Source organism: Giraffa tippelskirchi, chromosome 4 (assembly GCF_054371585.1).
Source record: "Giraffa tippelskirchi isolate mGirTip1 chromosome 4, T2T-mGirTip1v1.2.pri, whole genome shotgun sequence".
Lineage (NCBI taxonomy): Eukaryota > Metazoa > Chordata > Mammalia > Artiodactyla > Giraffidae > Giraffa > Giraffa tippelskirchi.
In genome coordinates, this window is record NC_137278.1 from 141919328 (window position 1) to 141944428 (window position 25101).

A 25101-nucleotide genomic window follows, 5' to 3' on the forward strand; every position below is an offset into this window, starting at 1 on the left:
AAAATATATGTTTAGAAGCTAAGTAAACATGCTTTCACTGAGATGGAAAATTTAGGATGGTATTGTTTGTTTGTTTATTTTTCAAGAGAAAAAAAGTGCTTTCATATGAGAAGACAAGTGTGACAATTTTGCCTGACTGACTGGTCAATGATGGAGTTCCTTAGTTCTAAGAAGTATAGGAGAGTGACTTACAAATGGCATTTTCATTGCTCATCATATTTTGAGGCAAATAAAAAAAGATAGTGAAATGAAATTTTGTCTTGCTTTGAGGGAAAAGTTAAGATTAGAGATGAAGAAGGAAAAAGGATTTCCAGAATATTTTTATATATTAAAGGTTTTCAACATTTAGCAGGTCCCTAGAATAGTTAACCTAATTACATAAACTTGCAGTCCATTTAAGATTATTAAATGTGATAGGAATCTTTAAGGTGATGCATCCGAAATCTTAATATGAATGACTTGGCAAATGAAACAGTAAATTATTCTAAAGTTGAAATGGCATTATGATTATGAAGCACATTTAATTTTCAAAAGCATCAGTTATTAAAAAAAATTTTATAATTGTACCATTCTGAAGAAGAAAATTTAAAGCAGATTTAGGACTTATATTCCCACTTGAAAATTGGCCTCATATGTTGTATAAATCATATTTATTTTGAATCATTGAACTCAGTGATATAAATTATAGCATGCTGTAGGCTTCTTGCATTTAGACAAAACACAGTAAATTGAGTGCTCAAAAGTGGAGTTAATTACACATATACATGTCATGTGTTTATTTTCACTTATTTTCGGTGTGATCAAGGACAAGGTTCTAACTGTTTATTTATGTTTTATGGATTATCATTTAGTGTTAACACTTATACAGATAAGTTTGAAACCATAAGTATAAATCACTTGTCTGTATTTATATTTAACATTATATATACTAAATATCTGATATTTAAAAAATAATTTAGATGTGATTACAACTGAAATAATGGCTAATTCTGACATAATCTGTATTTATTGGCTGTTAGAATCATAGATAAGAGTATACTAAGAAAGAGAAAATATGAAATTATCTTTAAAGAAAGTCCTCAAACATACATTTTATTTTTATAGTTCATAGTAGGTTAATTCTTATCTCTTTTTCTCTCCATAGGTAGAAATGAACCAACTCCAGAAAAGTTACAAAGCTTTAGCAAATCAGATGAACCTCATTTTATCCAAACGTTTATGGTACATCATGATAGAGCAGTTCTTGATGAAGTATGTTTGGAGCAGCAGTGGACTAATTATGGTGGCTGTACCTATTATCACTGCAACTGGCTTTGCAGATGGTGGTAATGACATTTACGCTTAATATTAAATATATGTTTCAGATTAATTCTTTTTAAAGTGTCACTGCTGGAGTTGTGTGAGTAAATTGTGTAGCCATCATTCTATAGTCCTTAATGGTCAGAAATAATGGGAAGCTTTGAAACATCCAATAATAAGACCAACTGTTTAAAAGAAGTGACTCAAAAGATCTTTCCAGCTCTGCAGTATTTCAGAAACCTCTGATATAGTGTTTTGGGGGGTTAATCTTGAGCAATTTCAGTTATGCTGACCAATAGAGAATGATTCTCTAGTTTGCATTTAAACTCAACACAAATTAATACCTTCAAAAAGAGTATAATAGTTCTCACCATGTATTGTAAATTTCAGTTCTGCACATAACATGCTTTTAGTATATAAATATTCTATAACTTGAACTGCCCTGATTGTAATTTGAAGAGTTGGTTGACTACCTTAAACAATCAATAATACTGTTTCAGGGAGTGCTTCATTCCATGGAACAGGGTTTCCTACTTGTAGGTAGCATATTAGATAACTTCCTATTTGGTGCTATTGAGAGGATAAGGGTTGTAAAGTTGCATGTGTCTAATTCTATCTTATCACTGTTTCAGTGGGGTTTTTTGTTGTTGTTGTTCAACATTTTTCATCCTTTGGGACAACTAGAAACATAAGGACAAGGAGGACAATATTAAAATGTTATGTGATATTTGAGATGGGAGTTTGGGTCTTAATTGGCAGGACAGATGTTATGAATTAAAAAAGAAGAATTTTCCTCTGTCTCTCCAAAGTAAAACATTCACCTTCCTCTTTAAAAACCAGTTGACCAAACTTGGTGTTACTATTGAAGGAGCTAGACAAAAACATTGGCTTTGTGGTGAGACAGAGCTTTGCTCAATTCTGCTTTTCCTCTTTTTGCCTGTATCCTCTTAGTCAAGTTAATTAACTGTCTAAACCTTAGTTTCCTCATCTGTAAAATGAGTATCAGAAAGACTACTTCAAAGTGCTGTTGTGAGGATTGAGGAGAATAATGTATCAAGAACATCAGTGTAATCTTGTAATTATTGCCTAGAAAACAAATGCCAACACTAAGAAAAATGTAACAGAATTCACACTATTTACAGTTATTTTTGGTATAGAATTAAGTATTAATAGTTGTTTGTTTGAAGTCATCCAATAAAAACAAAAAAATTACCATGTGCTTTAACATTTTAAAACAGTGTTTTAATGCTTTACCAATTCTTACAAAAACACTTGTCAAGTTTGAGTCATTCTCAACTAAACTTATTCATTTTGGTAAAGTAGAATTTGTCAGTCCCTTGTGATAAGTGATACATATGCCAAATGTACTCTACAGCTCAACTGTCTAACATACAATGTATTTAGACCGTGAGGAAAACTGAATTTTACCTGTTCATTTAATGCTTTCAAAATTTGTTTTAATCATTTAAAAAAGTTTATATTGAAAAAGGCATTATTAGTATTTTAGATTTAATCCTTCCATAATGAAATAAATTGCTTTTTCAAAAGAGTATTAGAGAAAAAAAGACACAAAACTGTATGGTTTTAAGATTAGTTCTACTAAAAAATTTAGCAAAATTGTCAGATATTTATAGTGAATATGTACAAGTTTATGGATATATTAAAGATTTTGTGTATAATGTATATTAGAAACTACCCCATAACAAAATTATGGTGGTGTTTTGTTAGTCTTTGGAAGAACCGATCTTGTTAGAAAACCTTGGAGAATTCAACATAGAGCAAAGAAAATGTAGCTATTAATGGTGACAAATTAACCCCACAGAGACCAGTAAGAAGTAAACAATGTATGCAAAAAATCTAACAGTCTTACTTCTGTAGGTGATGTAATAAGATATTTAAAAATAAATAGTATGAATCTAGAAAGAACCATAGTAACTTAAAAAACAGCATTAAAATTTTAGATTGAAATTGTGACAATAGTCCCGTTGATGCAAGTGAAACAAAATAATCCTTAAAACTTCTTTTCAAAAGAAAGCTTTACGAAAAGAAAAGCAATATAGTAAATTTATAGAAGAATAAAATGAATTCATATGATGATATTATTATGAAAGTGTGCTTCAATATCTGTAATTTCTAAGATTACTAAATGTATCCTTATAATGTTTGTGTGTATATATTTACTAAATATGTTTGACTTATAATGATAAAATACATGAAAATATTGTTATCATTTTACTCAGACAAAATAATTAATTTTTTAGATAATGACATTATTTTTGAGGCTTTGGGTCTTGGAATTAAATACTATCTATTCTAATCTAGTCTTCAATCTTAACTTATGCTTAGGCCTTGAGTTGTCTCTTGTATTAGAGAAAAATGAAGTGCATGATACTATATATTTTAATGCAAAATAGATGGGGAAAATGGGTGAATAAGAGAAGAATAGCAAAGAGAAAAAGGAGAAAAAGTAGAAAAGAGGAAAGAAAGAGAATAAAGGAAGAAACAGGCTACTGTTCAAATCTTGATTGCTATTTTATTCATCCTTGAGAAAGTTATAGAAACTTTATATGCCTAAATTTTCCTTTCTTAACTGTAGGAATAATAATGTATTTTAAGAATTGTTAAGAAATTATATATAATATATTTAATGTGCCTTGAAACAGTCCATGGCAAATAGTAAGAATTTAGGTGGGAACAATGGTTAATGTTTATTATATTCTTACTCTGTGGGCTCTGGTATCAGATTGCCTGTGTTCAAATCTGGCTTTTCTGCTTATTAGGTTGTGATATAGGACAACTCGTTTAACCTTTTTGTGCTTCAGTTTCCCCATTCTAAACTGGGAGAAATTATTGCAGAATTTGAAAATTAAAGAAGATCACATGTATAAAATTTAGAACAATGCCTGCATCATAGGAATTGTTCAATAGATGTTTGTTGGCCTGATTATTATTGATAAAGGGGCAAGACATTTGAAAGTGATTAGAAAGTTGGTGGTAAAGATGCAGATAGAAGGAATAGCCTACATAATTTTGTGGGGAGGAGAAAAGAAAAATAGTTGTGTAGTAGATTTATTATACTATATAGATACAACTGTTAAAATCTTGTGGTAAGAACAAGGTTACACTTATTAATATATTGAGGTTCACATTGCAAGATTGCATATGTTTTCATGTCATTTTCACATCAGAAGAGGAGTTTATAAGTGATCTAGTCTGGAGCCCCAAATCTGCCTAAGGTCACACAAATGGTTAGTGAAAGCACTAAGGATAGAAGGCTTTATCTAATTCCTTGTGCAATGCTTTTTTCTCCTTCACTGTGCTGTCTTTGTATTAACTATATTGGAACTTATTCTATAAGGGACTTACTTAAGACCAAGTAATCGTGGGAGCAAATCATTGAAAAAGAGGGATTGATTATTAATTATATATAATCTCTGTTATTTTTATAGAAGACAGTACCCCTTTATTTGCTTCTCATTAAGAGAAAGACTGAAATTACGTGAAGGAAATAGTTACCTGGGGGCTATGATCTCAATTGTTTTAATATTATTGACCACTTCTATTTATATCAAAAGCAGTTCTGGAAAAGGCTAGGAAAAGCTACTTATAAGTCTCTCCTGCCAGACCTTATTACAGGCACCTAACAAGCAAGGAAGAGAGCAGCTAAGCCACTGGTGCTGCCAATACTGGTAATCTGATAGTATAAGGTGCACATACCTTATACTATGAGTAGCAACTGAGAAGTATTGCTCTTAGGAATAGAACTAAAGTCTCCCCATCACCCTAGTAGGTGATGTTTTTACTGTCAAAAGTGTACCTGCAACAAGATTATATCTAGGCTCCTACTACATTAGTATGTCTCATATTCTAATGTCAAATTATTGAAATAAAATGTTATATTGTAGGTAAATTTAGATATGATAGGTGGCAAGAATACAAAGAAGAGCTATACAAAAAAGAGCTTAATGACCCAGATAACCACGATGGTGTGATCACTCATCTAGAGCCAGACATCCTCGAATGTGAAGTGAAGTGGGCCTTAGGAAGCATCACTATGAACAAAGCTAGTGGCAGTGATAAAATTCCAGCTGAGCTATTTCAAATCCTGAAAAATGATGCTATGGAAGTGCTGCACTTAATATGCCAGCAAATTTGGAAAACTCAGCAGTGGCCACAGGACTGGAAAAGGTCAGTTTTCATCCCAATCCCAAAGAAAGACAATGCCAAAGAATGCTCAAACTACCACACAATTGCACTCATCTCACATGCTAGCAAAGTAATGCTCAAAATTCTCCAAGTGAGGCTTCAGTAGTACATGAACAGAGAAATTCCAGATGTTCAAGCTGGATTTAGAAAAGGCAGAGGAACCAGAGATCAAATAGCCAACATCAGTTGGATCATCGAAAAAGCAAGAGAGTTCCAGAAAAAGTTCTTCTGCTTTATTGACTATGCCAAAGCCTTTGTGTGTACCTAAACAAGCTGTGGAAAATGCTTCAAGCGATGGGAACTCCAGACCTCCTTACTTGCCTCTTGAGTATTCTGCAGGTCAAGAAGCAACAGTTAGAACCAGACCTGGAACAACAGACTGGTTCCAAATTGGGAAAGGATTACATCAAGGCTATGTATTGTCACCCTGCTTATTTAACTTATATGCCTAGTATATCATGCGAAATGCCAGGCTGGATGAAGCACAAGCTGGAATCAAGATTGCTGGGAGAAATATCAATAACCTCAGATATGCAGATAACACCACCCTTATGGCAGAAAGTGAAAAGGAGAGCCTCATGATGAAAGTGAAAGAGGAGAGTGAAAAGGCTGGCTTAAAACTGAACATTCAAAACTAAGAACATGGTATCTGGTCCCATCACTTCATAGCAAATAGATAGGGAAACAATGGAAACAGTGACAGATTTTATTTTCATGGGCTCCAAATTCACCGTGGATAGTGATTGTAGCCATGAAATTAAAAGACGCTTGCTCCTTAGAAGAAAAGCTATGACCAACCTAGATAGCATGTTAAAAAGCAGGGACATTACTTTGCCAACAAAGGTCCATCTAGGCAAAGCTAAGATTTTTCCAGTAGTCATGTATGGATGTGAAAGTTGGACCATAAAGAAAGCTGAGCACCAAAGAATTGATGCTTTTGAACTGTGGTGTTGGAGAAGACTCTTGAGAGTCCCTTGGACTGCAAGGAGATCCAAACAGTCCATCCTAAAGGGAATCAATCCTGGGTGTTCACTGGAAGGACTGATGCTGAAGCTCCAATACTTTGGCCACCTGGTGTGAAGAACCCATTCATTGGAAAAGACCTTTAAGGTGGAAGGAGAAGGGGACGACAGAGGATGAGATGGTTGGACGGCATCATCAACTCGACGGACATGAGTTTGAGCAGGCTCCAGGAGTTGGTGATGGACAGGAAAGCATGGCGTGCTGCAGCCTATGGGGTCGCAAAGAGTCGGACACGACTGAGTGACTGAACTGAACTGAACTGTCCTGTCGACTAATTATCATAACAGTAGTTATCAATATATATCAGACATACTTTTAGCTGTAAGTAGCTATGCATGTAAGTAGTTACACTTATAAAGTATAATACATATGTCAACAGGACATAGACATTAGTGTACCACTCAATGACTTGTCATAAATTAATACATATACATAATCACCACTCAGAAGGAATAGAAGCTTACCTTCATCCCAGAAGCCCTCATACCCTTTCCCAGTCCTATCCTCATCCTGAAGCTCCCACCCCCATCCCTACTTACTCCTGCCCCTGCCATGCCATAGCAAAGGTAATTATTTTACTGACCATTTATTAGTAGTCAACCATTTATTAGTATTTGCTGATTTTGGAATCTTCCATAAATAACCTTGTATAGTATGTATAAGCATTCTAGTTGTTCCATTCTTTGTCAGTGTTTGATGTCACTCTTTTTCACTCAGGTATTTTTCATTTTAGGCATGTGGTAAGTTTGTAGTGATACTTCATCATGGTCTTAGTTTTCATTTCTTTGATGACAAATGAGATTAAGCACTTTTTTTCATTTGTTGGCCATTTGGATAGCCATTCTTATGAAGTGCTGATAATTTTTTTGATTAATTTTAGATTGTTTTTAAATACGTTTTTTCTCACTGATTTGTAAAAGCTGTTATGTGTTCTGTAGTAAGTCTTTTGTCAGACACACACACAAAATGTCCAATATTTTTCCCAGTTGATTCTTCCTTTTCAGTCTCTTAACAGCTTGTCTAAGAGAAGTAATCATTTTAATATAATTCAATTTGTCAATTAATTCTTTGTGGTTAATGTGGCTTATGTCCTGTTTAAGAAATATTTGTCTAACCCAAGGTCATAAGATATTGTCCAATTTTATCTCTTAGAAATTAATTGTTTTTCATTTCACATCAGTCTACTCAAAGTTGATATGTGGTATGAGGTTGGATAAGGCTGTAAGTTTTTGCTGAGATTTTTCAAGATGTCAAAGGTAAAATATAAATAAAAAGAAAGAAACTCAAATATAAATCAAAGAGTAAAAGTACAAAAGAAGAGCCTGTTTTTTCAACTTTTAAAAAATTAACAGACAATTTTCTTAGAACAGTTTTAGGTTTATGGGAGAATTTATCAGAAAGTAGAGTGTACCTACCAGAGTTTCCACTCTCGTGTTACTGTTGTACATTCGTTACAACAAATAAACCATTATTTATACATTGTTAATTGAAGTCCATATTTTACATTAGGGTTCACTCTTTGCATCATACAGTTCTATAGGATTTGAGAAATTATGACATAACCTTTGTTTTAAAATCCTCTTTCATCTTTTCAGTGAAATAGCAACTGATGTGACCATGTTTCAATATATACTTATTATTATCAGGCCTGAAAATACTAGTAAGAAGGCCTGAAAAGTACTAGTAAGATGAGAATATAATGCTAACTATTAACTCCTTAAATGCAGAACTTTTGAAAAAATATTGAAAATATTTTTATCTGAGGGAGAAGGTGAGGGTGGGACGTTATGGGAGAATAGCATTGAAACATGTATATTATCATATGTGAAAGAGAACACCATTCCATGTTCGATGCATGAGACAAGGGCTCAGGGCCGGGGCAATGGGATGACCCAGAGGGATGGGATGGGGAGGGAGGAGGGTGGGGGGTCTAGGAAGGGGAACACATGTAAACCCATGGCTGATTCATGTCAATGTATGGCAAAAACTATTACAATATTGTAAAGTAATTAGCCCCCAACTAAAATAAATAAATTTATAAAAAAAAAAAAATTGAAAATATTTGGTGAGGAAAAAGAAATGTGTCTACCTAGCATACAAAATATAAGTGAGGGCTTTAGGTTGTGAGTTTATATGTCTGACAGACAGTAAGAAATCTGACCCTGTCATAGAAGTCACATAGTTCCCTATTGTGTGTATGATAAAATACTCCTGCACTGCTCTTGAACCACCTGCTAAAGAACAATTAGTAGAATAAAAAGGTCAAATGAAGTCTTTCCAGAGCTATTTGTAATTATGTTACAAATTTGCAAGTTTAAAAGTTTGGAGAAAACCCAGTAGATATTAGTCTGCCAAAGTAGTATAGAAAGTACCATCCTATACCAAACGGCTGTCTGTCTATGCTAGTGTTCTCTTTTTAATGGAAACTGTCAGTGAAAGCTGTTATTCAAACCCCTTTTAACCCAAATTGATAAAATCCCATAATTATTTTAGCCAGATTCTCTGAGTCAAAACTATTCTTAGCACTTTAACTGATTTAGCAATCACTATTTTGGTAGCTTGCTGAGAATCCTGTTAATTTTTTGTGGCTGTCTAAATTTTGTCACACATTTAAATGTTCTCAAGTATATGAAGATTCTGTTCCTAGTTTATCCAATCACGTCTTTCTTTTCTTACTTATACTAACTCTTATAGCCTGTCTTTGTACAACTAACTTCAAAGGAAATAATAATTCTCTAAAGCAGTGCTCAACAGCCAAACCAGGAGGTTCCCATGAACTCATGGTTATTCTGATACTCAAAATAAAATCAGTGCTTGACACCAACCAATACTGTAACTTGACCAAGTTATTTATTCAACTGGCATTGCTTGAAATTTCTCTTCTCCGAGATATTGCTTATGCTATACTTGTGATCTTTTAAAATTGTATGCAGTCTTCAAGCCCTCACTCACAGTCTATTTCTCCATGAAGCATTTCCTGTCTCTTGCAGCAAGAAATTATTTTTGTCTGTTTCAAATGCATCACACTAACTCTCTTCATAGTTTGCCCTGCATTGTCATTTGGAAACTTGTCTTCTGTCCTTCCAAACTGTAAGCTCCCTAAGGAAAGAGTTTGAAAAGCACATTTAATCCTTCCATGTCCTGTAGCACCTTGCCTAATTTCTTGTAAATCTTGCTGTTCAGTAAATATCTGCTGAATGAATTTTATCTTCTATCATGCATGGATCCCTTTCAAACTCAGCTGAGCTATCTATGAGCAAGTAAAGGTGAAAGTATCTGGTAATTATATCTGGGCGCATGTTAAATATTTGCATTGTCAGGGAGGAAAAAAAAAGCCCTTTTTTGCTGAGATAAATCAGGGTGAAATAAATATCAAAGTAGCTATGATATATGGCTATATTATTCTAATTTCTTCATTAATTTATAGCTTTCAATTTTGAATTTTGGTGATAGTCTGTAGAAAGACTGGCCAGAGAATCAAATTGATGGCGAGATAAAAGTAATGACCTCAAGAGAATAATTTTGAAGAGCAAGACTAAACTGAGTAGATATAAAATAAGAACACTTACAGAAAATAATAATGCCTAACATTTAAGAGCAATTATTATAAGCTACGGATTAGGCTAGCACTGAATACTACGTTCTAAACACTCTGGTGAGTACTAGGAAGAGTGAATAAAATACAGTTTTGCCCCTTAAATAATTTATAGTCCACTGGAAAAACCAGATAAGGATTTTCAGGGAAACCTGTATTGAAGAGTTGACTCTAAGAAAGAGCTCGGCAAAAAGAAAGGTATATTAAAATCAGGAGAAATTATATATGCAAATACTAGAGAGTAAACAGAATTTTGCATAATTGGGTGTTGCTGAACTGTAGGGTGAAAGTTGAAACAAGTAGACAAAGGTAGATTATGATGGTCAGCTACTTTGCATTTCTTTTAAAAGAAATCACACTAGAAATATTTGCTTAGATTCCAGTTAGTGGTTTTTTACTGACTGAATCAGTAGCATTTTATTACCTAGTTGTAATAAGAGCAGGGAGTTGAATTTGGTAAGGGTTAAAAGAATGCTAAATGAAAATTGTCTTAATACCTATAGATTTATTCTTCTAACTCTCCTTCTAGAAGAATAAGACAAAGGAAGATTTGAATAAAATCTGGTACAAATGCTATATTTGTAATAATTCATTAATTCCGAGGAAATCCTGATACTAATGAAAAGTTCACATATGATTGTTTGAGTCACAGCTTGAATCAAAACTCAATAGAAAATAAAACATTTAGTTACTCAAAAAATTCAATAGTTTTTAATTTGCTTTTAGATCTAGAGGATGGTCAGAAACAAGCTATGGTTAGTGAACGGACAGAAGCCTTTACCACTGCTCGAAATTTATTGGCTTCTGGAGCTGATGCTATTGAAAGGATTATGTCTTCATACAAAGAGGTACTTGCATTTCTTGTCAGTTTGATTTAAATAAGATGTATGAAAATCAAGCAAAAATGTAAATTACTACATATGTTTATTATTTTGGAAACATCTATTCTGTAGCAAAAATTGCTAAGAGTATAATCAAGACAAAGGACAAGTCCCAAGTGTATTATCTTTCAGTTTTTACACTCTCAGTTGTAAACTCCTTTTTTTCTGTCTGTAGTATAACATATTTTTTTAAAATTTTACTGAGAGGTCTTTTGGTATGCATTCTGGAGTGAGAATGTCTAAATTTAAATTCTTGCTCCAGTGTTTACAAATTATTTGAACTCAACCTGTTTGTGTCTGTTCCTTCATCTGTAAAATAGAGATAATGAAAGTGATGACTTTGTAGAGTTATGATAGTAAGCACTTTTATAAATGTTAGCCAATAATATTACTTATATACCTTGCAAACTTTTACTTATCCTTCAAGTCAACCACATGTAAGAAACCCTTTTGTTATTCCACTTCCTTTTTGAAGCCTGGGTCTTCCTTCTGTTTGCTCATAGTACATCTGGTGCTTTACAACATTGTAATCGTTTATTTCCTGCTTGAGACCCTGAGTGGAAAGCAGGAACTATCTTATTCATCTTTACATTCTTAGTATCTATTTTAATGTTTGGAATATTGCATATGGTCAGTAAATGTTCCCTGAAAGAATGGTAGTAAGATCTACAGATAGACCTACAGATATCACTGGGCTAAGATTAAAAGTCGCTCTTTTCAATTCAGATATTAAATAATATTCCCATGGATAGTCATTCTCGCTATTAATGACTCCTGTGGCTTTTGTATCAATATAAATTGCCAGAGCATCGTTACAAATTTATCTGCCTGTTAAATTATCCTTGAATAAATTATATAAGATAGTTGCAAAGTTTGTGATTTGCTGACAAAACTTTTCAGTCTCTTTCAACGACTGATTTATTGATTTTTTTTTTAAAAAAGATAAAACCAGTTGTTTAGGGGCATAAAGCAAAACAGCTCAAAAATTTTTTTCAAATAGTAATTTTGATAATATGGATACATAGCTTTGAGGGTAGGTTTTTTGATCTAATAAATTACTTATAAAAATTAAATGACAAAATTTTATACAACTCACATTCAAATACTTTGCTAAGTCGCAGAGAGAATATCAATTTGTTTTTCTAGATTGTCTCCAACACAAGAAATGATTGCATTTTGTTTTATTTTGCCTGTTTGTGCATTGAATCATAGAATTTTCATTTCTAAAGAATCTTATTATTGCTGTGAAAGCACATGAAAGCATCATGGTTTTCCACTAGCTCTGAAGGGAACAAGATTTCTTTTTAGAGAAACCCCCTTTTCTTATATCTTGAAGTAATTTGTCAGCAATCATATTCTCTTTTTTCTTTTACACTCTCGGCCCATTCAACTCTGCATCCTGGTATACTAACTCAATGCCTCCTGCCTTTTTTAACTGACCTCCAAATATGTTTAGATTCGTTTTACACAAATATATTTTCCTAGGTTTCTTTTCGGAGAAGGCAATGGCAACCCACTCCGGTACTCTTGCCTGGAAAATCCCATGGCCGGAGGAGCCTGGTGGGCTTGCAGTCCATGGGGTCATTAAGAGTCGGACCCTACTGAGCGACTTCACTTTCACTTTTCACTTTCATGCATTGGAGAAGGAAATGGCAACCCACTCCAGTGTTCTTGCCTGGAGAATCCCAGGGACGGGGGAGCCTGGTGGGCTGCCGTCTATGGGGTCGCACAGAGTCAGACACGACTGAAGCGACTTAGCAGCAGCAGCAGCAGCAGATTTCTTTTGGATCCATATTTTGTTAATCCTTAGCCCTGTTTACCTTCTACTTGGGAACTCAAAGATTCTTCTAGGAAATGTTTAGAAACTATCTTACATAATAAGTGTAACATTAATATACAGAAATGAAATACTCATCTAATTATAGATCTCTCACATGGTAGAGACAAGTGGCGGAAGGCTTTTAACAATAATACCTGTTCATTCCCTGCTTTAGTTTTGTACTCACAAAAATCACACAAATATTGGTATTATATTAGTCCAGTTTACTGTTTAAGAGACATTTATTAGTGACATGCCTTGCTTATTGATACCAATATTCTACTAAACAATTCTATAAGGGAATGTTTTTTATTGCCTCCTTTACACTGAGAAAGATGGTCTTAACAGGACATGAATCACCTTTCACATGAGTCACCTTGATAACAAAGTGTTCTTTTAATAGAAAAGTAGCAGAGATTCAACTTAAATTGGACAACTGGCAGAATAGGAACAAGACATCATTTTATTGAGTCTTTGAACTAAAACAAAGATTTATCTCATAATCTCATCTAGAAAAAAGTCATATTTAATATTTCTCTTTGGGTATATACATCATGTTTGGCTTGAAAAGAAACTGAATCTTTGGATTTGGACTGAAAAGAATTTAAAGTTTTTCACTGAGCTGACTCAATGTTGATATCTTCTAGCAGGGGTAAACTTAGGAATTTTGCACCTAATTTAGGAATTTTGACAATCAGTTTGACTTAGAAACATTATTTCTTAACAAGAAAAAAATGCATTTTTCTTCTTAAAATCTTCTATTTTAAATTGAAAAAACATATCAAAATAATCATTATTTCATTGAATGAATTTAAGCTTTACACAAAACTTCTAATTTCTGAAAATCAAATACTCATGTAAATGGAGCCAAATCAAAACATCGATTGAAAGATTTTTGTCTCACTAATATTCTGAAATCTTTACATGTCACTCTGAATCCTGACTTGAATAAACAATTTTGATGAGTTTTATAATTCTAATCAAGCTTAAACTGTCAACTTGCTATGCTGCTTCTTGGTAAGCTTTTTAGTGCTACTAGTTTTAGTTATCAGATATACTTACCTATTTTTCACATATAATAAAATAAGATCTTTAACATTAAAGAATCCTATATGATTGCATATTTGTTTAAAAGTCTGTCTTGAATATATTAACGATTTTATATCACTGCGTTGGTTTTAGATAACTGAATTAGCAGGCTATACTGCTCGAGTATACAACATGTTTTGGGTTTTTGATGAAGTAAAAAGAGGCATTTATAAGAGAACTGCTGTCTTGCAAGAGTCTGAAAACCATAGCAAGAGTGGAACTAACATAGAATTACCCCTCAGTGAGACGTTGGAAATCAAAGGTATTAAACTCAAATGTTTTGTACTTCTATATTTTAAGTGTTTATCAACAGAACCAAAATATTTTAGAAGACAGCTAAGGAACCAACATTTAGTTATTTAAACAGTTATTCCTAAAGTTAGTGCTGTATTTTGAGGAGTAGTGACTAAAATTATCATAAAATATACTATGATACTTCTATTTAGGACAAAATGTCTAGAATAATTTCTGGAAACTCTACATATGGCAAAATGATTTTTTTTTTGCTTTTAAAATTCAAATAATATAATTAGAGTTAATGTTATATTGTTTTCCTTTATTCTATCATTTGATTTAGTTATTATAGTTTTAAAATTGTATTTTTCTATGTCTTTGTTTCCTTTCTGCAGCATTTTTTTTTCTGTAGGAAAGTTTAATTTAGAGAAATAAGTAGTTATAAACAATGTGGCTGATACCAGATACAGTTATCTTTGCTCTCATTTTGATGTTAGCGTCATATTATTGTAGAATAATATTTCTGGGAAAGATAGAATAAATACATCAAATAGATACATCGAAATGTGCAAGTTTACATTAAGCTTTGCTCTAGATATAGATATCTATATTTACATTTATTTCTATGACTTATTACTGTGAATTATCTTTATAGTAAATTTATCTGTTATGCTGCATTATACTTTAAGTTATTTAATTAGCAATAACACATGATACCTTCTGAAATGTAAACTGTTCCTTAACTTGTAGGAAAAGTTATTGATGTGGAGCATGGAATTATTTGTGAAAATGTTCCCATAATTACACCAACGGGAGAAGTGGTGGCTTCCAGACTAAACTTCAAAGTAAGATGATATTCAAGAATCTTCTGATTTTTGCCAACACACTAATACAAAAGAACTCAGAATTCTTGTACCTTATATTAAATACTTGGAGGAAGCATATGGAAAGGAGGGGAAATCAAGAAAGGTAGGCATAGTGACTCAATTACAGAAGCAGTTACTTCCTCAGAAAGCAGAAAGAAAGAAATTTAATTTCTACTGCTTTATTGCCTGGTTGAAAATAAAAATTAGAGTACCCTGAAAGCCTAACCAAGGTAACTTTAGGGAACAATAGGAAATTTCCTCAGAAATTAATATCCAGAAATAAATCTAATTTTTTCCTTACAGGCATTACTCAAGCAATACAAGCTTATATTGTTACATATTTACTAAAATATGAAAGAAGAGGTAATCAGCAAGTTTACATTAAATTTATAAGTTTAACTTCTATTTTCAATAACTACATCTTCTATTAAGAAAAAGTAATCAGAAGATTCACAAATTTGAATTTAGTTCTTAATTCTGTTGCGAATAATAGTTATTTATTGTTTAATACTCTGTCTTGATTATAAAAACTAAGGTGTAAAAATAGCTAATAAATCTGAGACCCTGATTTAAAGCATTGTAAAATTTAAATATGCATTTTGGAATTCAAATGCAAAATAATTTGCTGTGAAGTAGATTGAAGCTATCTGCACTTAGTTCAAACAATGACATGATTAGACCTAATAACAGAATTCGAAACATGACCATATATATACATTCAATGATTTTAATGTGGGCCTTAGTCTAGGTTTAATTATTTAAAGATGTATTTGCAAATTCATTAGGCTGCTGAAAGAGGATGAGAAGTACTAAACGGGGAAATTTTATGTTAATAAATGTGAGAGAAATTGTGTTTTAACTACAATTTGGTTGGGCTCTGTTTTTCAATTTACAAACCTGTAGAGCAGCAATAAGGGGCCTCCCTGTGGCTCAGTGGTAAAGAAACCTCCTGCATTGCAGGAGATGCAGGAGGTGGGAGTTCATTCTCTGGGTTGGGAAGATCCCCTGGAGTAAGGCAGGGTAACCTACTCCAGTATTCTTGCCTGGAGAATCCCATGGACAAGAGGAGCCTGATGGGCTATAGTCCATAGGGTTGCAAAGAGTCGGATATGACGGAAGCGCGTGAGTCACAGAGCAGTGATGAGTGCTAATGATACAGCATAGTCTAAAATAGATTTAAAATAAAGCCTTTGAAGAGTCCTACATTGCATATTCAACTATTTATCAATACTTTAGCAATTTATATTTTATGACTTTTGCATAGAGGTTTTCATCAGGTTAGGTTTCATAATATCAATTCTGGTTGCTCCATTTATTAAACAGAGGAAAAGTCTTGAATTCTGCCACCTACTAACTACTTTACTGTGGACACATCACACTCTTTCTGTGAAAAATTCAGAACTCAGTATGTTTTTATATGAAATGAAGTTTTAAATAATCTAGTGAAAGTGTCATGAATTTGGAGGTTGTGCAAAGGTATATATTAATATAGTATACTTTTATGATAATTGTTTATTTCTAAGTCAGGCGGTTTTATTTATAGTCTCAGGTCGCTAAAGTATAATATAAAATTCTTTTCCCTCTACATGGATTAATAGATTAACAGGTTTCTAGAGGAAAATGTACTCTTTCTTATGTTTGCCTTTTGGAATTGAAAAATCATTTGGAGAAGAAAATTTTGGTAAATGTAGGAATTCTTTTGCCTAACACTCACTGTTTACTAAACATTAAAAAACTTATGCCAAAAATAATATGAATGTAGAAAAGTCTTCTATTAAACTCAAAATGTGTTAAATTTCTGAGAATTCCCAGTACAGAATGATTCTATTAAATATTTTGCTTATATACCTTGTGTCATAGCACATACCTTTAAAAATCATTTAAAAAGTATTTTTGCTTCTACAAAGTTAAACTTTCTTAATCGTCTTTCTATTGAAAGAGCAGTGCAAATTACAAAAGTAATTCTTTTGGGGTTCTTTCCAGGATATTTTTTAAACTTTATTCTATCAAAATGGCATTTGATTGTAGGTTATTACAAGATATTGACTATAGTTCCCTCTGAAAAGAAAGTGAAAGTTGCTCAGTCTGGTCTGACTCTTTGCGACCCCGTGGCCTATACAGTCCATGGAATTCTTCAGGCCAGATACTGGAGTGGGTAGCCTTTCCGTTCTCCAGGAGAATCTTCCCAACCCAGGGATCGAACTCAGGTCTCCTGCATTGCAGGCAGATTCTTTACCAGCTGAGCCCCAAGGGAAGCCCAAGAATACTGGAGTGGGTAGCCTTCGCCAGCAGATCTTCCCAACCCAGAAATCTAACCAGGGTCTCCTGCATTGCAATTGGATTCTTAACCAACTGAGCTATGAGGGTAGCCCATACTATATAGTGGAGTTCCCTCTGCTATATGGTAAACCTTTGTTGCTTACTACATATCTACTTTTTTTAATTAGAAATCTAGCATTCTATACATACTAAGTCAAAGAAGTAGAATCAAAATGTTATAAATTTTTTAGTTAGGCAAAAATTTGTAAGTTTTTAAAAATATATATTTTATATGCATTATATATATATGTATATATAAAACCTTTTCTATTATGCTTAATAAAGGCTTCAGAAAAAGCATCAAGAAAAAAAGTAGACATGGAAAAGTGAAACACATAAACTAAATGAAATGGAAGCACTGAATATGAAATAGAAAAAATGAAACAAACTAGATAAAAGTAAAATATCATCATATAGTCCAGTTGGTTTTAAACATGACTGCTCATTAGAAACATATCTGGAGATCTGGATAAAAAAAGCAGTGCAGTACCTGGGCATTTGTAATTTTCAAAAGATTTTAAGATAATTCTGATATGCATCTGTTTTTTAAAAAGTGATTGCAGATTTTTCTGTTAAATCCTAATTTTGGTGATATAGAGTTCTATTATTTTTCTGTTGACCAATCATGATACAATAGTATTAAGTGAGTAATGGTTACATAGTCACAATAATAAAAGATAATTATCAGTTTTCACAATCAATATCCAGACAAAAAATAAAAGATAATTATGATTGCAAGTCATAATGGGAACATGAATAACTTAACAATATAAAAAAAATTTGTTCAAACTGGAGGGGGTCAAGCAGAGTGAGTGATAATTGGAAGTGCATACTTGCACATGTTTTCATCTGCCCAACCAGTATATGTCTTTTGGTTGGAGCGTTTAATCCATTTACAAAGGTAATTATGGATAGGTATGATCCTATTACCATTTTCTTAATTGTTTGGGGTTTGTTTTTGTTTTTTTTTTTCTGTAGGTCTTTTCCTTCTCTTGTTTCCTGCCTAGAGAGGTTCCTTTAGCATTCATTGCAAAGCTGGTTTCATGGTGCTGAATTCTCTTAAATTTGCTTGTCTGGAAAGCTTTTGATTTCTCCATCAGATCTGAATGAGAGTCTTGCTGGGTAGAGTATTCTGGTCTATAGGCTCTTCCCTTTCATCACTTTAAATATATCATGCCATTCCCTCCTGGCTTGTAGGGTTTTCACTGAGAAATCAGCTGATAGCGTGATGGGAGTTCTCTTGTATGTTATTTGTCATTTTTCCCTTGCTGGTTGTAATATTTTACCTTTGTCTTTAATACATTTTTGTCAGCTTGATTTCTGTGTGTCTCAGTGTGTTCCTCCTTGGATTTCTCCTTCCTGGGATTCTCTGTGCTTCCTGGACTTGGTTGACTATTTCCTTTCCCATATTAGGGAAATTTTCAGCTATTATCTCTTCAAATATTTTCTCAGATCCTGTCTCTCTCTCTTCTTCTGGGACCCCTATAATGTGAATCTTGGTCTGTTTAATGTTGTCCCAGAGTCTCTTAGGTTGCCTTCATTTCTTTTCATTCTTTTTTCTATATTCTGTTCTGCGGCAGTGATTTCTACCATTTGTCCTCCAGGTCATTTATCTGTTCTTCTGCCTATTATTCTGCTATTAATTCCTTCTTGTATATTATTCATCTTTGTTTGCTTGTTCTTCAGTTCTTGCAGGTCTTTGGTAAATATTTCTTGCATCTTCACCATTGTTTTCCTGAGATCTTAGATCGTCTTCACTATCATTATTCTGAATTCTTTTTCTGAAAGTTTGCTTATCCCAACTTAATTTAGTTGGTTTTCTGGGGCTTTTATCTTGTCCCTTCATCTGGGACGTAACTTTCTGCTTTTTCATCCTGATTAACTTTCTATAAAGTGGTTTTTGTTAAGCTGCTGTGGGACTGCTTCTTCTTGCTTCTTCTGTCTGCCTTCTGATGGATGAGGCTAAGAGGCTTGTGTAAGCTTCCTGATGGGAGGGACTGGCAGTGGGAAAACTGGGTCTTGCTCTGGTGGGCAGGGCCTTGCTCAGTAAAGCTTTAATCTAATCATCCTCCAATGGGAGGGCTTGGTCCCCCTCCCTAATAGTTGTTTGGCTCTAAGTGATCTAGCCCTGGGGTCTATGGTCTCTCTGATGGGTTAAACCCCAAGAGGGCCTACACCAAGGGAGACCTTCCTAGCCTGCTGCCACCAGTGCCCTTGGCCTTGTAGTGAGTCCCTGCTGCCCAGGCCTCTACAAGAGGCCCTTCTACTCTAGCAAGTAGTTTTGGTTCAGTCTCCTGTGAGGTCACTATTCCTTTTCTCTGGGTCTTGGTGTGCACAAGACTTTGTTTATGCCCTCTATTACTGGAGTCTTTGTTTCCCTCAGTCCTGTAGAAGTCCTATAATCAAATTCTACTGGCCTTCAAGGCCAGAAAACCTGAGGATTCCCAGTCCTGTTGTCAGATCCCCAGGCTGGCAAGCCTGATGTAGTATTCAGAACCTTCTTAACAGTTGGAGAGCTTCCTTGGTATTATTGCTCTCCAGTTTCTGGGTCACCCACCTGGCAGGTATGGCATTTGCTTTTATCATGATTGAGTCCCCCTCCTACTGTCTTGCTGTGGCTTCTTCTTTGTCTTTGGATGTGGGGTATCTTTTTTTTTGGTGAGTTCCAGCATCCTCCTCTTAATGGTTGTTCAACAGCTAGTTGCAATTTTGGTGCTCTCATGGGTGGAAATGAGCACATGCCTTTCTACTCTGCCATTTTGAACCAGAAGCATATAGTCATTTTTAAATTGCTGATTATAAAATATCATTTATTCTAAAAAGTAAATCAAATTTTTGAATGATGTTCCTTTTTCTTGATCTTCACAATACCTTTTAAATACCAGATTGATAACTTCTTGATTATATTGGGTGGAATGGGAGCTCATGAAATGTAGCTGTTTAAATTTAAATGATAAATAAGATGAAAGATTCTAAGAAAAGTATCCAATCAACATGGATATATTGTTTTTTTATGTGTGTGTGTGTATATATATATTTGTTTTAATTCATCCATGGGCATTAGACTATATTACAGTCCTCGTGCTTATTTCTGTCTTAATTTGGTATACCTATTTTCTCTCTCTGTGAATAAAGAAAAATTAGGTTCATTTTATATCTCTCATTATGTTCTTTTACAATTTCTATAACATTTCAGACTACTGAATTAAACAACCCAGCTAGCTCTTAGAATAACTAGATTGTAGCTAGTTAACTTCAACTTACAAATATTGTATTTTAATTAAAATAAATTTCATCAGATATTAATATTAAATAAATTTATTCTAATTTAAATTAAATTTTTTCAGTTTCTTATTCCCACATGATAATGTTCCTTCATATCTGTGTAGTATGTGATGACAAAACCTCAATGAAAATTTGGGGAAGTGAGTGCTCATTTCAAGGAGATCCATTATTTTTGGAACTGGACTGTTTTATGATGCTTTTAGCTTCAGAGCCAAATTTGATATTCTCAATCCTGATATATTTATCTTTGATTTATTTTCCTAGGTTATCATGTTTTTAAAAATCACTTTTAACTGCTGCCAGATGAAATAATTTTTAAATATTGCAATTCTTAATTTTATTTTTTATCATAGGTAGAAGAAGGAATGCATCTCTTGATAACTGGTCCCAATGGTTGTGGGAAAAGTTCTCTCTTCAGAATTTTAAGTGGGCTCTGGCCTGTATATGAAGGAGTCCTATATAAACCACCTCCACAACATATGTTCTATATTCCACAAAGGTGGGTAAGTTTTTTATATCACAAGGAAAACTTTTCTTTTGCTTTTGAATTATCTTGATTCCTTAAGCTCTTATGCAAGTAATCTTTTAAGCATTTTTTTGAGAGAAACTATTAAGGAATAAATATTATCCTAAAAAGTTTTATTACTGCTGTGACTACAATAATTTCCAGGAAAATACCAATTCTTTTCATTTTCACATCTCATTGTAATGAACACTCAAAAGACTATAGACGTTAGCCTCAAGAAATAGTAGGCTAGTCCAAAGAATAATTATATTGCTTTAGATTTAATCTCTATTATCTCTTCTCACAAAAATGAATAGTACTTGAATAGTATGCTAGTCTTTTCATAAAGCTGCATATATTTGTATGTTCTGAAATTGTTCAGTTATGTTTTAAGAGCCTCTGTATAGTAATCTTTATCACAGTTCTGTGTAATTAATTAATGATTTAGAACTACCTTAATTAAAAATATTTTACTTTAAGAATGAATGTAAAAGTAAACAGAAATATTTAAAAGTAACATTGTTTCATCTGAAGTTTTTAACCATCTTCCTTCATAAAAGTGTGCAGATGTCTAAACAGAAACTTATACTTGAAAATTTGGAATATTCACTGTGGATAAGACAGTTAAATTTAAAGGAGAAACAGATCTCATGCTCCTCTAATCCAGTAATTTTTCCTACCTGTCATCTCCCTGGGTTAGGTTGACATCACAAGAGTACTTCTACCATGCTAGAAGGCTCTTCTTGGGGCCTAATCAAGCACCTATGCTGGAATTATAGTACAAGAGCAAATATAAAAGTTCCATTAAATATGTGCTATCACGTCTCTTTCGTTACTTTTCCTTTGTCAGAAAGTGTTTGTACCATCTTGCCCACTGGACTAGTTTTTAGATTTTATATTACAGCTATGCAGATGAGTTTTTGTTGGACTTTTTCCCTAAAGTAAAACCTATCATAGTAGTATTAAGCTATCTGAAGTGTAGAATGATGAACTGTATTAGCAATAAGAAAATATTGGATGTGAGCAGTGCTGTGAATACTTGTGTCTTAACACAAAATAGATAACATCTGTGACGCCAGAATTATTGACTGTTTCTGTCTGTGCTTTAGATTTCTTTTGGGAAACCTTCTGGATCTGAACACTAAATAGTAGTGCCAAAGTTTTAAGTTTCAGGTATTAATACATTAAGTAGACTGATTTTGATTTTCTATTTATGTTATGAAACATAAAATCATGAGTAAAATATTCTGTTATAGCATAGAATCAACTGCTTTAATGCAAATAGAATTATATATATAAATTTTATATTTTGAGCTATTTTAGATTTCATTTATAATATAAAAACAGTTCTTGAATATAGCTATAACCTGAGCAACAAAAGACACTTCCAAGACTAAGAAAGTGCCTAATTAGCAAAGTCATCCTTCAGAAATGAAGGAAAAAGACTTTCCTAGACGAACAAAAAAGGAGGGAATTCATCTCCATTAGATCTGCCTTACAGAAAATGATAAAAGGAGTTTTTCAAATTGAAATGAAATTATGCTAATTAGTAGCATGAAAACACATGAAAATATACAATATTAGTAAATGTAAATATATACTCAAATTCATAATACTCTAATACTGTATTATGGTGGTGTGTTAACTATCTAACCTTAGTATGAATGTTAAAGGATACGAGTATTAAAATAACTATAACTAGTATAATTTATTAGTGAACACACAATATAAAAAGAGGCAAATTGTGACATTATAAAAGGGGGAGAGTAAAAGGGTAGAGGTTTTATATGCAACTGAAGCAGTTGATATCATAAAACTTGTAAGATGTTTTATAGGAACCATTTTAAGATGCCTCATAGGAACCACAAGGGTTTCCCCAATGGCTCAGCAGATAAAGAATCATTCTGCAATGCAGGGGACACAGGAGACTGGGTTCAGTCCCTGGATCAGGAAGATCCTCTGCAGGAAGAAATGGCAACCCACTCCAATATTCTTACCTGGAGAATCCCATGGACAGAGGAGCCTGGCAGGCTGCAAACCATTGGGTCACAGAGTGGGACATGAATGAGCATGCACAAATGCATAGGAACCACAAAGTAAAAACCTAAAGTAGATTCACAATAGATAAAGAGAAGGGAATTAGAGCATACCACTATAGAAATCACCAATTCACAAGAAAGGCTACATGAGAGGAAGAAAGGAACAAGGGACAAAGCAACCAGAAAGTAATAACATGGCATTATGGAGGAGCCTGGTGGGCTACAGTCCATGGGGTCGCTAAGAGTCAGACACGACTGAGCGACTTCACTTTCACTTTTCCCTTTCATGCACTGGAGAAGGAAATGGCAACCCACTCCAGTATTCTTGCCTGGAGAGTCCCAGGGACGGTGGAGCTTGGTGGGCTGCCGTCTATGGGGTCGCACAGAGTCGGACACGACTGAAGCGACTTAGCAGCAGCAGCAGTAAGTCCTTATCTGTCAATGATTAGTTTAAATGTAAATATACTGACTTATCTAACCAAAACACATAAATGGCTAGAAGATATACTTTACACTGGTTACAAGACAACCACTTCAGCTTTAAAGACACACATAGACTGAAAATGAAGGGATGGAAAAAAGGTATTCCATCTAAATAGAAACCAAAAGAGAACAAAGGTGGCTACACTTATATTAGAAAAATTAGATTTTAAGCCAAAATGCTAAAAAGACACAAAGAAGGTCATTATATAGTGACAGTGGAATCAATTCATCAAAAAGATATAACAGTTGTAATATATATGCACTCTATATCAGAACACCTTAATGTATTAAGCAAATACCAACATATCTGAAGGGAGATAGACAACAATACATTAATAGTTGGGAACATCAGTACCCCACTTTTGACAGTGGGTAAATCATCCAGACAGAAAATCAACAGGGAAATATTGAACTTGAACCATATTTTAGACCAAATGGACTTAGCAGACAGATATAGACATTCTATTCAACAGCAACAGAATACACTTCTCAGTCATGTACAGAACATTCTCTAGCATATTTTATGACATGATACAAAATAAATCTTAGCCTATTTAAGAAGTTTGAGGTCATACCAAGTATTTTTCCCATCATAATGGTATGAAACAAAACCTATAAGAGGAGGAGGGCTGAAATTTTTACAAATATGTGGAAATTAACACACTCCTGAGCAACCAGTGAGTCAAAGAAGGAATCAAAAGAGAACTTAAGAAGTATGTTGAAAAAAGTGAAAATGGAAACAATATATGAAAGTCTATGGAATGTAGCAATAGCAGTTCTAAGAAGGATGCTTATAGAAATAAATGCCTAAATTAAGAAAAAAAGAGATCTCAAGTAAACCTAACTTAACATTTCAAGGATCTATAAAAAGGGTAACAAATAAAGTCCAAAGTTTGAAAGAGGAAAAAAATAACAAAAATGGAAGAAATAAATGAAATAGAGACCAGAAAACCAATAGAAAAGATCAACAGAAACTAAGAAATAATTATTTGTAAAAATAATATTAATGAACCTTTAGCTGGACTAACAAAGAGGCAAAAAGAATAAATAAAATCAGAAAGAAAAGATGAGCGTATTACCAAAGAAATACATAGGATCATTAGATTACTATGAACAGTAGTATGCCACAAACTAGAAATGTAGAAGAAATGGATAAGTGCTTACAAACATAAAATTTACCAAAACTGAATCATGAAGAAGTAAAAAAATATCAGTAACAAGTATGGAAATTGAATCAGTAATCTAAAATCTCCCCAAAACAAAAACCAGTTGGTTTCTAATGGTTGTTGTTGTTCAGTTGTTAAGTCATGTCCGACTCTTTGCGACCCCATGGACTGTAGCATGCCAGGCTTCCCTGCCCTACACTATCTCCCAGAGTTTGCTCAAACTCATGTCCATTGAGTCAATGGTGCCATCCAACCATCTCATCCTCTGTCACCCCGTTCTCCTCTTGCCCTC

General features: G+C 33.5%; 1 protein-coding gene across 8 annotated transcripts in view; it reads left to right on the top strand.

The window, feature by feature from the left end:
- ABCD2 (ATP binding cassette subfamily D member 2) overlaps positions 1 to 25101 on the top strand; it is a 78671-nt gene that overhangs the window by 6031 nt on the left and 47539 nt on the right. For 4 of the 8 annotated variants that reach the window (XM_081483674.1, XM_081483673.1, XM_081483676.1 and 1 more), the window contains exons 3-7: positions 1145 to 1325; positions 10850 to 10971; positions 14006 to 14174; positions 14897 to 14991; positions 20970 to 21115. In XM_081483674.1, the coding sequence (XP_081339800.1) occupies positions 1145 to 1325; positions 10850 to 10971; positions 14006 to 14174; positions 14897 to 14991; positions 20970 to 21115 (713 nt within the window). The remainder of the gene's footprint in view (positions 1 to 1144; positions 1326 to 10849; positions 10972 to 14005; positions 14175 to 14896; positions 14992 to 20969; positions 21116 to 25101) is intronic. The other 4 variants (XM_081483678.1, XM_081483677.1, XM_081483679.1 and 1 more) reach the window with 2 other exon arrangements.